Below are 12,150 nucleotides of genomic sequence, written 5' to 3' on the forward strand. Positions count from 1 at the left end.
CATCTTCAGATAACTGAGCATGGCCTGTACCCTAGCGTCGTGGCCTTGAACTAGAGCTAAGAACAAGGGATTCTATCTATCAAGTTGGTATTGGTGTTTTTTATCTTTGTTGTCTTGGTCTTCGCTTCTTGGAATCGGTTGGATCCACTTCTCTGGCTCTGCAATGTGGCTCCCCGAACCCAGAAATGCTTTCACAAAGGTGTCATGACCGAATCTATAGCTGTCTCAAAAGGGGTTAGGCCATGCCACTTCGAAATAGATCCCAGAGCCCCGCCTTCGATGGCCTTCTGAGCCGCTGACGCGACGTTATTTTGCACTGCCCATAAAAGAGCCGTTCCCTCGAAATAGCGTGCATTGTGGCGGTAGAGATACGGGTTTAGGAGGTAGTATAGCCGGCCACTGACTTGCATGAGAGCGTTGATGTCACTGTCATATTTGAGATAGCTGATGATCTCTAGGATGAGCTAGTTGGATAGCGTTAGCAGGGTCATTGCTGTTGTTTAGTATGCGTAGAAGATGAGAGGTGTTTACTCTTGGGTATTCACTGGGCTGCGCGAATCATGTGACTTTGTTTGTGGTTGTTCCAATGCAAAAGGTTTATGAATTTACAGAAAGAAATTTCTTACGTTCTGGCTTTTGCTGGTCTATTTCTGAAGACTCACTTGTAACTCATAACAATGGGAGTGAAACAAACACAAAAAGGTATTGACATTTCACAGAAAACTCACAAAAGCATATTAATGGAACATCACATCAAAGGGTCCACCTTGCACCGCAGACCAAACATTAATCGCACCATGTCTGATGCTTGTACTGCTTCTTCTTCTTCACATGAAAACCCTCCTCTGCCGGGGCGTATATAGTCTCAACCAATTCCTCGGATATAGGAGTATTATTCGACTGGGTATAAAGCAGTTACGGAGATCGTTCAGAGGGCTCGCCGGAGGTTCGCCGTAGTCTTTTTCCAGGATCAAGGTTACCATCATGCTTCTGGTTTTCTGGTTGCAGAAGACGCTTGGGTTGTAAATTGCGCTTTATCAGCTCTTCGGTCCACAACCCGAATTCCAGAACCCACATGCTATCGGGCTTGATTTGCTTCATGTTGCGTTCGTAGATGGGGTCGATTATGTCGATGAAAGTGAGGTCCACGAGGTAGCTATATCTCTTAGTAGAGATCTAACCTTAAGCGAGAGGGTAGAGTGTCTTACAGCTTATCATTTTTGACATCGTATTGGAGAAAGTTGGGGTCCTGTTGGAACAGGACATACCCTTCCTGTCGCAAGTACCTACAACAAAGTTATATAATCCGCAAAACGACACCAAACTGCAAGTCAACTCATGACAACTCACTCTAGTATCTCGGTAAGCTGGCAACGAATGCTTTCAAGTTGGGCCTCAGATAAGCCGTCAGATATCTCTCCAAGCCTTTCCCCTGGAACTCGTGACATGACAAGGACATCCACTTCACCCTGAGGATATGGAAGCGTCAGGCCCGCAGGCTGAGTAGCACAGTCGATATAGTCTGGGCCATAGCCGGCCTCCGAAAGGGCGTCAAGGACATCCATTTCGTGGAGAAAATGACTGGAGGTGATTTTTCGTGTTCCTTCGACATGTTCGATGAGTTCGAAATCCTTTGGGTTTAGCCTAAATGGGAGTGAAAGGGATTAATTTCGTGCTCAAAAAATATCATATATGTGAATATACGACATACCCATAGCGAATCTTGACCATAATCGGTTCATCAGTGTCGAGATAGCGTGCCAAAGTCAAGACATGTCGCTGTGCATATGAAGAGAACAGCACCTCAGTGAGCTGCTTCTCGAATTTAACTGGTCTCTTTTTGATATGCCGATTTCGATCAGTAAAATTGTAATTCCAACGAGGATACATGACGATTTTTAAGATATTGAATATGATTCAAGGCAAGCGAATCGATTGGGTATGTTAGCGTTGCATGAGATCAGGTTTTATTATCCAAAAATTTTGATTGAACGTGGTTTGTTCCACAGGCAGATGCCTAAGATATCTTGTGTTACATGGGACAGAGGTCCGACTAGGGTTGGAATTTCCCTTCGCGTGCCCTTTTCTTTCATTCAATGTCTGTGTCACAAGAAGCGGTCCTCGAAAATGCTTGGGATAGGACTATTTTCGGATATTTGCTAACGTGTCTGAGGTGAGCAGGGTTCTATACACGGAATAGAGAGTGATAGAAGATGAAAGAATCAGAAATGCATTGAGCCAGAGGGATCGACAACCTCCGGGGGTGATATCAACTGGCTCAAGGCGTTCAATCTAGGTCTTACCAGGCGTTTCCTGGACTCCATATCGCTCAGTAGTCTTGATCCAAACGTCTGGATGAAGCGCTATCGATGAGTTCTCGGAGGCAGCAGTTGAATCAGCGCCTTATGATATTGGATGAGTGAGCAAACGAATGATGGCAGTAGGCAACCAGAGTCACTTATCTGTTATTATCCCAGCAGACTAAATAACACGCCCGCTAAACCACAATGCATACTGCATATCACCGTCATCATAGTAGTAGTTCATTAGAAGCACTGGCGTTATCATTCAGTTTCCGTAAGCAGATAGAGAGAGAAAAAGCATATATATATAAAGTCTTCGACAGTTGGTTCCTGTTGAGACTGTTTATTCAATCCAACTGCACTTTTTCACCTTCTTGTTGAGCCTTATTATCCTGTCTCCCTCCTTTCAGATCGCCCAAATGTATCTGATCTGGACCGCGCTTTCACGTCTCTTTATGACAGGCAGGCACCATCTCAAGTCTATAAGAAATAGCTTTTATTCGTTTATCAAATTCTGGATATCAAAGTGGGGTGGCTTTGAGGGATAAGTCAGGAAATCCGACCGTGCCTTGACGGGAAACCTAATGCAACATTTTGGTTCAGCTACCCAGAAGAGGATGGTGTTTGATAATGTTTTGCGATAAGGAGGGAGGTTGATATCTTGATAAATTGATTTATCTGTTGCCTGCAGATGGCTGACCACATGTGTGCCTAGCCCTATGCTCGTTTGCCTTGTCTCCAATACATCGTTCTGATGTCCGGGCAGGAATACTTTATCAAAAAATTTGTAGGATATGGTGATTGCCGTAGCTAATAAAGCATTTGCCAGCTCTGAAAGCCGAACAATCCATCACCTGGAACGAACAAACCTGGTTCATCAAGCACATAGCCCACAAGAGCAACTGAAGAGTCGCGTTACACGAATTGCTCATACCATCATGAGGTAAGGGCAGGGGAATCATGGTTTTATGGCATGACTGCATATCTGACTATAGCTAAGAGATATCAAAAGAATACACATAAAGTCATCATTAATAAAAGAATAGAAAAAGACAACAAATAAATCAATTGTCAAAGACTTGCGTCTCAATTCGACATCCCACTTTCTCCAAACGATCCACAAACTCCTGTCCCAACGTAGCCGAGGTCACAATACCACCACGAGAGACTTTTTTCACCTTCTCCTCATTATCCAGAATGGTCATCGCGGCCTCAGCCATAAGAAGTCCAGTGAAGAAATACATCGACCCATCGTACGTCAACTTGCCAAACACCCGCTGCGGAGATGGGACATCCTGGTCTGCCGTTGCGATGGCGCGGTACTCGACGCGGTCGTTAACGGAGTCCTCCTTAGTAGGACCATTGCCGGGAGTGTAGATGTAGCGTTTCAACAAAGTCCGGACCGGAGGCAGGAGGATGAGTGCTATTCCGGCCATGAAGGCTAGGTGGACGGCAGCGCCCACGAATGCGTTTCGCACGCGCAGGAATTGGCGGGAGAAGAAGCTGGGTCCGTAGAATTCGGGCATGAGAGTGCTGCTGCGGTGGATGATGCTCACGTCTGCTGTTCCGGAGGGGCAGGTGGTGAGCGTACCGAGGTCGCGCACGGAACGGATGCCCAGGATTCGGGAAATAAGGGGCTCGTTGGGGATTTGGCGGGATGGTTTAGAAGCTACAAGAGTATAAGGGTCTGCGATTTTCATCAGATCGGAGGCGGGAAGAGATTCAACAATGGTCAAAATAGTGTTGAGAGTGCCACCGCTGGCACCGGATGTTCTAAAAATCAGTTAGTATAGGGAAATTTATTGATCTGTTGACTCGGGAACATACTTCATCTCTTCGATGGCGCTGACCACATCTCTGGGCTGGCAGGAGAGCTTCTCACGAACAGTCTTAACAGTGGACCAGGTCAAGACATCCGCGGGTGCACTTTCAATTCCAACAGAGGGGATAACCTAGAGTATATCAGCACACCTAGTCCACCTATATGAGGTTTCCAACTAACAATAGCGCCATTTGATTTGGCCGTTTCATGATACTTGTCGATAATGGACCTCACCCATGGGGTCTCTCCCGTACTGCATGGATCAGCCATGTCCGAGGTAAATTCGGGATAGCAATCACTTACGCATCAACGTAGTGTGTCCCATTGGAAGCGCAAGCCTCAACAACAGGAGTCGAATACGAATGATAAGGTCCAACGCAGTTGATAACAAGTCTGGTCTTCTGCGCAAGAGGCTGCAATTCCTCGCGGTTTAGCTGAACGGCAATAATCGCTATTACGCGTTAGCAACAAGACCATATGCTCATTAACTGACGAGCAAGTACATACCAGGATCCACGCGGTCAGGGTTCAACTCCTTCAGCTCCTTCGCGACACCCTCAACCTTGGACAAGTTCCGGCCAGCCAAAGCCCAATTAAGGTTCGTAGGGAGGCTCTGAACGATATGCTCCGCGCAGAGCTTACCAGTATACCCAGTAGGGCCCAGAAGCACAATGTCAAATTCCCTGTCAGCAGCCATGTTTTTTCTTGTTTGTTGCCAATGGATGAAATTGTGTTTGAGCTCTGGTTCAGATCACAGGGGGAGACTTCACGGTGTTTCTCCCCGGCGGACATGTAACCATAAACGGCAATGCAAGCCGGCATACTTTGGACATGTGACTCGGACGGCTTGTACGTCATTTTTATGTTTTTGGTTTCTTTTCTACGTGTATTCTGTGCAGGGTTAATACCAAAGAGCGGTTATTTGGCGTATACCTATTTCTTGAAGTATAGAGAATCATTCTTCATCGATAAATGCCTGAGGCACTGGATGGGGCAACAAGTATACGGAGCAGCGGAAGACGCAGGAAGATATACAGGAGTCATTTTGAGTACAGTCTCGGTTAACGAAACAAGAGATTCAGGAAAGAAGACGACAAGTGTGGTTACTTACACTGTCAGGTCAAGCTTGGAATTACTGCGGGAAAGCCTGTGCTACCATATCCACTAATGCGTGGAATGCATTCTGGTTGGCATCTCTGGATCGCCCTCTTCACTGATATGGTACTTTCGAATCAACTTCTAATTGAGATGGCTGGTATCTTCTTCGATTCGATATACTGACTATCTCAAGCATGATAAGGATCGCGTTTCAGAATTAGCCCAACGAGATTAAATTGATTGTCATTAGCTCACCAAAGGAATCCATTACCCGGAGGTGCCCTCTCTGCTCTGGTTCTCTAAAAGCCTCACTTCTGATCATATGTGGTAAACATATCTTACTCAACATGGGCAAACCCTGATGGAGATGCCGGGTCGATACCGGCGGGTAACGTACCTCCGGTAGTATCCTGAGGCACATCACTACAGTACCAGCTGGAAGTCGTCCATGTATTGGATGACCTGTCCCGTTACTGGTTAGCCTCATTTGAAGACAGGATCTCCAGGTAAGCCATACCAAGGCGCTGTTCCAGGACGTTTCCGCTTTCTTCGGGTCGACGGCCCAATTGACCTTGGTACAAGATGCCCAAGTTTTCGATCAATGTGAAATAAGATCGGGATAAAGATCATTTTTATCGATAATGGCACTCGAGAAGCCCGCAAAGCGAAGATCCGTTCTCAGAAATTTGAATATTGTCAACCTTCCCTATTTCCAACCAACCCCGTCTGGACTGCTTCCTCATTTCCGTGGCGAAGTCCTCTCCCCCTGGCAAAGCCTTTACCCAGGTGTTATCCAGTTGCATGCCTCACTTTGCGCATGTTTTCTTCGGAAGGATTTCGGTCATTAGAAGCACATTTTCTGATATGGGATTCGTGTTGCGGCCCAAGGACTGGGTGCAACAACCGGGTGTGACCAAAGCCCCGATAGGATTGTTGTTGGAAGTCTCTTTGAAAGGACTCTCCAAGGGTTTCCAGCTGGCTGCGCTCGCCTTGAGAAATCCTCGATCACGGTACTGAGTAATGCGTCATGGCATTTTTAGTGTGGACGATAAGCATTAAACTGTGACGTCATATCTCACATCAACATATCTCAGCAATAGACCGACAATTTTCTTAGGGCAGTGAGCAGAGGGTGCCAGAAGAAGACAAATCGCGATTGCATTAATGATACTGAGTGAAGGAGAGAAATCTACTTCGAGCAATGATACAGTGGATGGTCACATGTGACACGTGACATGACCCTTTTCGGCGCGAAAGTCTGAGATTTCGGCGTCGCTACAGATAACAGGTTATAGACATTTTGAATGGTTATTTATATTAAATTTGATGGCAGCATTTATGTGTGATATCCACTAAAAATGAATAATTTTCAGTCATTCATGGTTTTCTTGCTCGACCATAGCACAAAGTAAAGATCTCGGGTGGGTCTCACGTGACGCGGAGCCCTAAGCGAGCGCACCCACAACGACTCTCAAAGCGGCCGCCTCGAATTCCTAACCGCACTGTTTCCATCTTCGCTCAACAGCCGCACAGAGACAAGATGACGAAGCGCACCAAGAGTAAGTCTTTCTTACAGAAGATAACGATGCTCTATTTGAAGAGAAGAGAATTTTTTTATAAAAAAAAAAATGCTAACTTGAATTTCAGAGGTCGGAATCACGGGTAAATATGGTACCAGGTAGGCTTTTGCTCCAGACGACCCCTCTGCAACGAAATTCGGTGTCGGATGTCGGTTCGAAAAATTTTCCCTTTGGAATCGAATGAACGAGTCAACGATTTGAAAGAACCGAGATTTCGAAACGAGGAAAACCCGAAGTGAACAGTTTCGTTGACACGATGGCTCGATAACAGATACGGTGCCTCCCTGCGTAAGCAGGTGAAGAAGATGGAAATCCAGCAGCACGCCCGCTACGTCTGCACCTTCTGCGGAAAGAACACCGTCAAGCGCAAGGCTGTTGGTATCTGGGAGTGCAAGGGTTGCAACAAGACTACCGCCGGTGGTGCCTACACTGTTTCGTAAGTGAATTCACGGGACACGATATGGCGATTCTCCTGCGTTGTTGCGGTCGGGATACTACTTGGGTTCGGGACTTCGCTTGAACTAGGATATCACGACAATCGACACGCAGAAGAATACACCATTTCTACTTACTGAATTATTACTGACCGATGATGTTTCTGCAGGACACCCGCCGCCGCTGCCACCCGCTCGACCATCCGTCGTCTGAGAGAAATCGCGGAGGTTTAAACGTGACCATGGGATCATTTTCTTTAGTTCTTACGTTTAAAAATTCAAAAGATTCTGGGCATCTGAAGAATCTGTCATGAACTGCGCCTTTTACCGAGTAGTCGACGGTTCCCCTTCGCATCATCGAGGTACTAGACATGAATTGATTACCATTTGTGAACCACGAATCTTCGGATAAAATGAGTTTTATTCTACCACCCGATGGGATAATGTGCGTTCAAGTCACCGGGAGTCCATCGCTTACTGTGCGCCCCGGAAGCATGAGGTATAGGCCATCTGACTGGCGTAATATTTTGCTGGCGATCGCTACAACGTCAGCTGTTCCTTTACATCCTTCTATTCTGTCCTATGATGGTGCGTAGAATAATTCATTTCTTTTCAGGTGCCTTGTCCATCTTACGAGGTCCCCGGCTATCCACCAGATACTCCCTGTTGCGCAGCAATCTGGCCCTTCAATTCACTGGACTTGGCTGCAAGGGCAACCCACCACGTACGTATATATGTAGGTTATTTACCGAACTTATACTTGTATGTGTGTGTCCCTCACTGAGTGTACCCTGAGTATGCATTCCTCTTGATGGTCACCGCCACGGCGTCATCTACTGGTCGGTCACGTTGCCGCCCAGACTGTTTTGAGTTAGACTGGATTCACGCTCCACCTTCAAAAAGCCCGGCTGCTTTCTCCCCACACCCTTCTCTCTCTCCTCTCCTCGGCCTTATTTCTTCTCCCTCCCCCTCTCCTTTTATCGCCTCGTTGCTCTTCATGCCTCCTTTCGCCTCCTCTGCAGACAACCTCGGCTCGTATCCTTCCGTCAATGTCCGACACCTGTATTGTCTGTTTAGGAGACCTTGGCGAAAGCGCCAGCAGCGATCCTCGTACCATCACCCCAGAACCCGTGCCAAAACCTGATCTCGAAGGAAAGGATAATTCCAACGATGTGATCAAGGCAGACAATATTGGCGATGGTATCGAGGATCCTGGTCAGATCGCCCAGTTGCTCCCTTGCGGGCATATCCTGCACAACAACTGTTTGAAGCCGTGGGTTGAACGTGCCAATAGTTGTCCGATATGTCGTCGCAGCTTCAATGTCGTGCAGTTGAGTGACCGTCCTGGAGGTACGTTGATAGGATATCATATAGGTGATGGCAGATGCTAATCGTTGGTTGTGTAGGTTCCGTGCAATCGTCCTACGCGGTCGAGGACCGAGTCCAAGTCCCCGAAATCGATCCCTCAATGATTGTCGATTATGTCGACGATGACGTTGCGGAATTCCAGCCGTGTCCGGTCTGTGGAGACTCTGATAATGAAGAGTTGTTGCTTCTCTGCGATTGCTGCGATGTCCCTTCCCACACCTACTGTGTCGGGCTCGATGCCGTGCCGTCGACACCGTGGTTCTGCAATCAGTGTGAAGAACAGGGCGCTGTCGGTGTTTTTGCTGATTCGTCAGTAATATCGCCACGAGGACAGGAGAGTCGAGGTCGTCGCACGAGGGCACAACTCCGGAGATTGCAGACCAGGAACCACATGAACTCTCTTCACTGGGCTCGCGTGTGGCAATCTGTCTGGGATCATCTCAACTTGGACCTCGATTTCCCGTTTGATGATGATAGAGCTGCACAGCGTGCTCTACAGCAACAGCGAAGGGAGGAGGCCAACCAACGAGAGTTTCGGGCATGGCAGCGTCGGTTCGAGGTTGCAGAACGTCAAGGTGGTAGCCACCGGTTCAGAGACACTGCTGCTCTACTCGATATCGATGCTCCCCGGCCTTCTCGACCCCGCGCGCCCCGAGAGCCTACACCTGAACCCGAGTCTTTGGAGGAGATGAGGGCGTGGAATGCTTTCGAGCGCGCCCGCGAGATTGAAAACGATCCAAGTGCGGCAAGGAAGCGAAAAGAGCCTACAATGTCTCCTTCGCCTGAGCCCACTGAACCCGAACGGAAACTAAAACGTCCACGCACCCGTAGACCACAAGAGTTAGCCGCCTTGGCGTCGCAAAATGGCGAGTCGTCAAGAGCTGCTGGTGCGCAAGTATCTGCCCGAATCAACGCCGAATCTTCGAACGAACCCAGTTTCCTACAATCACTCCTGAAGGAGGTTGATGAATCCTCCACTCCAGGCGGTAGTACTATCTATTATGGACCGTCCGGTCAGATCACAAATGTCGATCATGCCACCTCCGGACCATCCTCACCGTCCCTTTCACCTGCCCCCTCCAACCAGTCTTCCCCTTGTTTATCCACTACCAGCCCACCGCCATATGCCCGGAGTCGGCCCATATCGCCGCTCCAACTCTCATCCCCCGCTGGCCCTTCGTCTCCACCATTCTCGCCAGATGTCTCCCCATCCACTTCCGGAAACAATGATCTACCCGAGCCGACTCCATCTCGCGCAGGCACTGGCCGATCCCGGTCGCGGATACCACGAGCAGCGCAGGAACTACTGAAAGCACGGTCGCTAAGCAATTCCCCGACTCGGCCCGGGCCATCCTTGGGTGTGAAGTCAGACATCCAGAGGCTTGTGGGAAAGGCATTAAAACCATACTATCATCGGGATTACGTTTCGAAGGACGAATATACGGACATCAATCGATCTATCTCGCGGATGTTGTACGAACGAGCGGGGGATTCAGAAACCCTCGAAAACGATGCGAAAGCGGACCTTGCAACTGTTGCGAAAGAAGAAGTGCAAAAAGCGATTTCCTCCTTGAGGAAGAAAAAGCAGAAGGACGAATCTAGTGCAGATGGTAGTTCATGAAACAGTTTCTATTGCATTAAATGGTGTTTCTAAGTGATATATCTGATTTGTGGTATATATCAAGGCGTTATCATAGGTAATTGTCAGCGGGCCTGGCTAGCATATACTGGGCTGTTGGGATTGGGACTGGCGTTTATACCATATAGGATGATTTCCTTGGTTGCATATCTAAGAATACAATCGAAACCGCTGTTCGACCACTATCCATCATTTACAAGTCTATCTTCTCAGTTTCCAATATATATACCCTTTAACCTGAATTGTTATCAAATTCCAACAGAAATATCTGATCCTATTGAAGTCCACGTTATCGTAGAATTTGGGTGCGGTTACCGATATATATATATATACCTGTCCTCCGTAGTGATCTACTCCCTACATATACGCAATTGTATATTATTGGATTGAAGCCCCGTACAGCCTACGGGCCCATATATGGCTTCACCGATGCCATTGTGGCACTATGTTTTAGGCTAATCAAAACCAGCATCCAGACTTGAGAGACCACCACTATTACGGAGTACCCGCCAGCTACGGATACTGGCAGTTCAGCTGAAGGGGATAAGCCACGTCCAACCTGGTCCTCCGCTCAATAAACAGACTCCCTGATGGTTGTATTCCTAGTAGATTCAGTGTACCAAGTCTACAAATTGCATCTTGATAGTGATATATACTGCGTACATATCAGGAGGTCCCGTGATTTTGAGCCTCACAAATGGCTCCTTTGTCCAACGGACACCACAAAACATCATCTACCAGTGAAACGAAGAACCATATCTCAAAGAAAAATGACATTATTCCCATCTTTTCCCATTTCCACCGCGTTCAAGAAAACTCTGAAAGCAAACCTAATGAAGAAATAGTCGAGTACATATTGGCTCCCGACCCACCATGCCCACCAGGACCCATTGGTCAACCGCGCCATGGCGGGACAAGCATGCACTTAAGGTTCTTCTATTTCTTGTCATCTTTGAATCATAGCGCGATTGTAGCTGATGTGTGACTGACTCGTTGAAATGTGTTGGTTTGAGATGGATAGTGTACAACATGCGTTTGCGACTCATACCAGATCCTCAGGACTAGGAGAAATCTCCAGCATATTTATTCCATAAAGGACATCTTCAGCAGTCAAGCTCGGACGGATCAATGACGCACAGGGCGAAGCCTATAAAAATTGTTCGTCCAGTCGGGACTTCCAAGACCAACCACTTGCCGAATACGTGGTACACGGTAGATGGTGCAAACCTCATTAGCGGAGATCCTATCGGTGTTCGGAACGCCCGAAGTGCGAGCGCGAATTGACCCCATCGTCATCTGGCGTGCTCCGCTGTCGGGAGCAGCCATCTAGGGCATAAGGGCATAAGGCACGTGTTCCGCAAGCACACCGTACGGATATCGGAATCCCTGGCTGCTTTTATTCGCCGCTATCTTTGCAGAGGATTCGCGAGTATCGTCGTTTTTGACTAATGGACGATCGATGTATTCGGTGTTCGGCATATCGGACTCCAACCATTCGGATTTAGCACACCAACTGCGAAGAGATGGGCGGAGATACCGGTGTTTTCATACTATGTATGGTGTTAGTGGATTATTCGGTCCAGCTTTGGAGTCGGAGGTTTTTCTTTCTTCTGCTGCTAAAGCTGGCTTGTCGGGCTGCCTATCACTCACAGGCCCACTGAATGATGCCAGTCGACTGTATAAAATCTTTTCACCAAACCCCCATGATTTTCTCTTACCTGATTCTGCTGTGTTGTTATTCACTACTTTATACCCCCGCTTTTCCTCTGTTTATACGTCTTTTCTAATTGTTTAGTTGCTGCTACTACCTTAATATAGACAGAGGTCTTTGTGTCTTGGACGATACTTGACAATAAACAATCGGAGAAAAAAAAAAAAAACTAGAGTTGTCAGGCATGGGCTCTGA

The 12,150-nt window shown here is 47.6% G+C and overlaps 4 protein-coding genes across 4 annotated transcripts; 2 read left to right on the plus strand and 2 right to left on the minus strand.

Annotated features, from left to right (window-relative positions):
• Positions 1–915: 915 nt before the first annotated feature.
• Positions 916–2,003, minus strand: EURHEDRAFT_497563 (uncharacterized protein; the record flags this gene model as incomplete). Its single annotated transcript, XM_040785701.1, has 4 exons — positions 1,712–2,003; positions 1,351–1,644; positions 1,209–1,286; positions 916–1,156 (listed from the first exon to the last, which is right to left on the minus strand). The coding sequence occupies exons 1-4, from the start codon at positions 1,888–1,890 to the stop codon at positions 916–918; spliced, it is 792 nt and encodes a 263-aa protein (XP_040640187.1). The 5' UTR covers positions 1,891–2,003.
• A 1,248-nt stretch (positions 2,004–3,251) lies between these two features.
• Positions 3,252–5,255, minus strand: EURHEDRAFT_411008 (uncharacterized protein). The gene is made up of 6 exons (XM_040781503.1): positions 5,237–5,255; positions 4,633–5,016; positions 4,429–4,576; positions 4,306–4,378; positions 4,131–4,255; positions 3,252–4,076 (listed from the first exon to the last, which is right to left on the minus strand). The coding sequence occupies exons 2-6, from the start codon at positions 4,820–4,822 to the stop codon at positions 3,368–3,370; spliced, it is 1,245 nt and encodes a 414-aa protein (XP_040640188.1). The 5' UTR covers positions 4,823–5,016; positions 5,237–5,255; the 3' UTR covers positions 3,252–3,367.
• A 1,508-nt stretch (positions 5,256–6,763) lies between these two features.
• EURHEDRAFT_376435 (60S ribosomal protein eL43) lies at positions 6,764–7,471 on the plus strand (the record flags this gene model as incomplete). The annotated part of the gene is made up of 4 exons (XM_040778851.1): positions 6,764–6,782; positions 6,871–6,901; positions 7,075–7,239; positions 7,408–7,471. The coding sequence occupies 4 exons, from the start codon at positions 6,764–6,766 to the stop codon at positions 7,469–7,471; spliced, it is 279 nt and encodes a 92-aa protein (XP_040640189.1).
• An 815-nt stretch (positions 7,472–8,286) lies between these two features.
• EURHEDRAFT_514354 (putative PHD and RING finger domain protein) lies at positions 8,287–11,376 on the plus strand (the record flags this gene model as incomplete). The annotated part of the gene is made up of 3 exons (XM_040786261.1): positions 8,287–8,587; positions 8,644–10,189; positions 11,304–11,376. 3 exons carry the CDS (start codon positions 8,287–8,289, stop codon positions 11,374–11,376), a joined length of 1,920 nt encoding a protein of 639 aa, XP_040640190.1.
• Between the last annotated feature and the right edge of the window lie 774 nt (positions 11,377–12,150).

This window comes from Aspergillus ruber, assembly GCF_000600275.1.
Source record: "Aspergillus ruber CBS 135680 unplaced genomic scaffold scaffold00008, whole genome shotgun sequence".
Taxonomy (NCBI): Eukaryota; Fungi; Ascomycota; class Eurotiomycetes; order Eurotiales; family Aspergillaceae; genus Aspergillus; species Aspergillus ruber.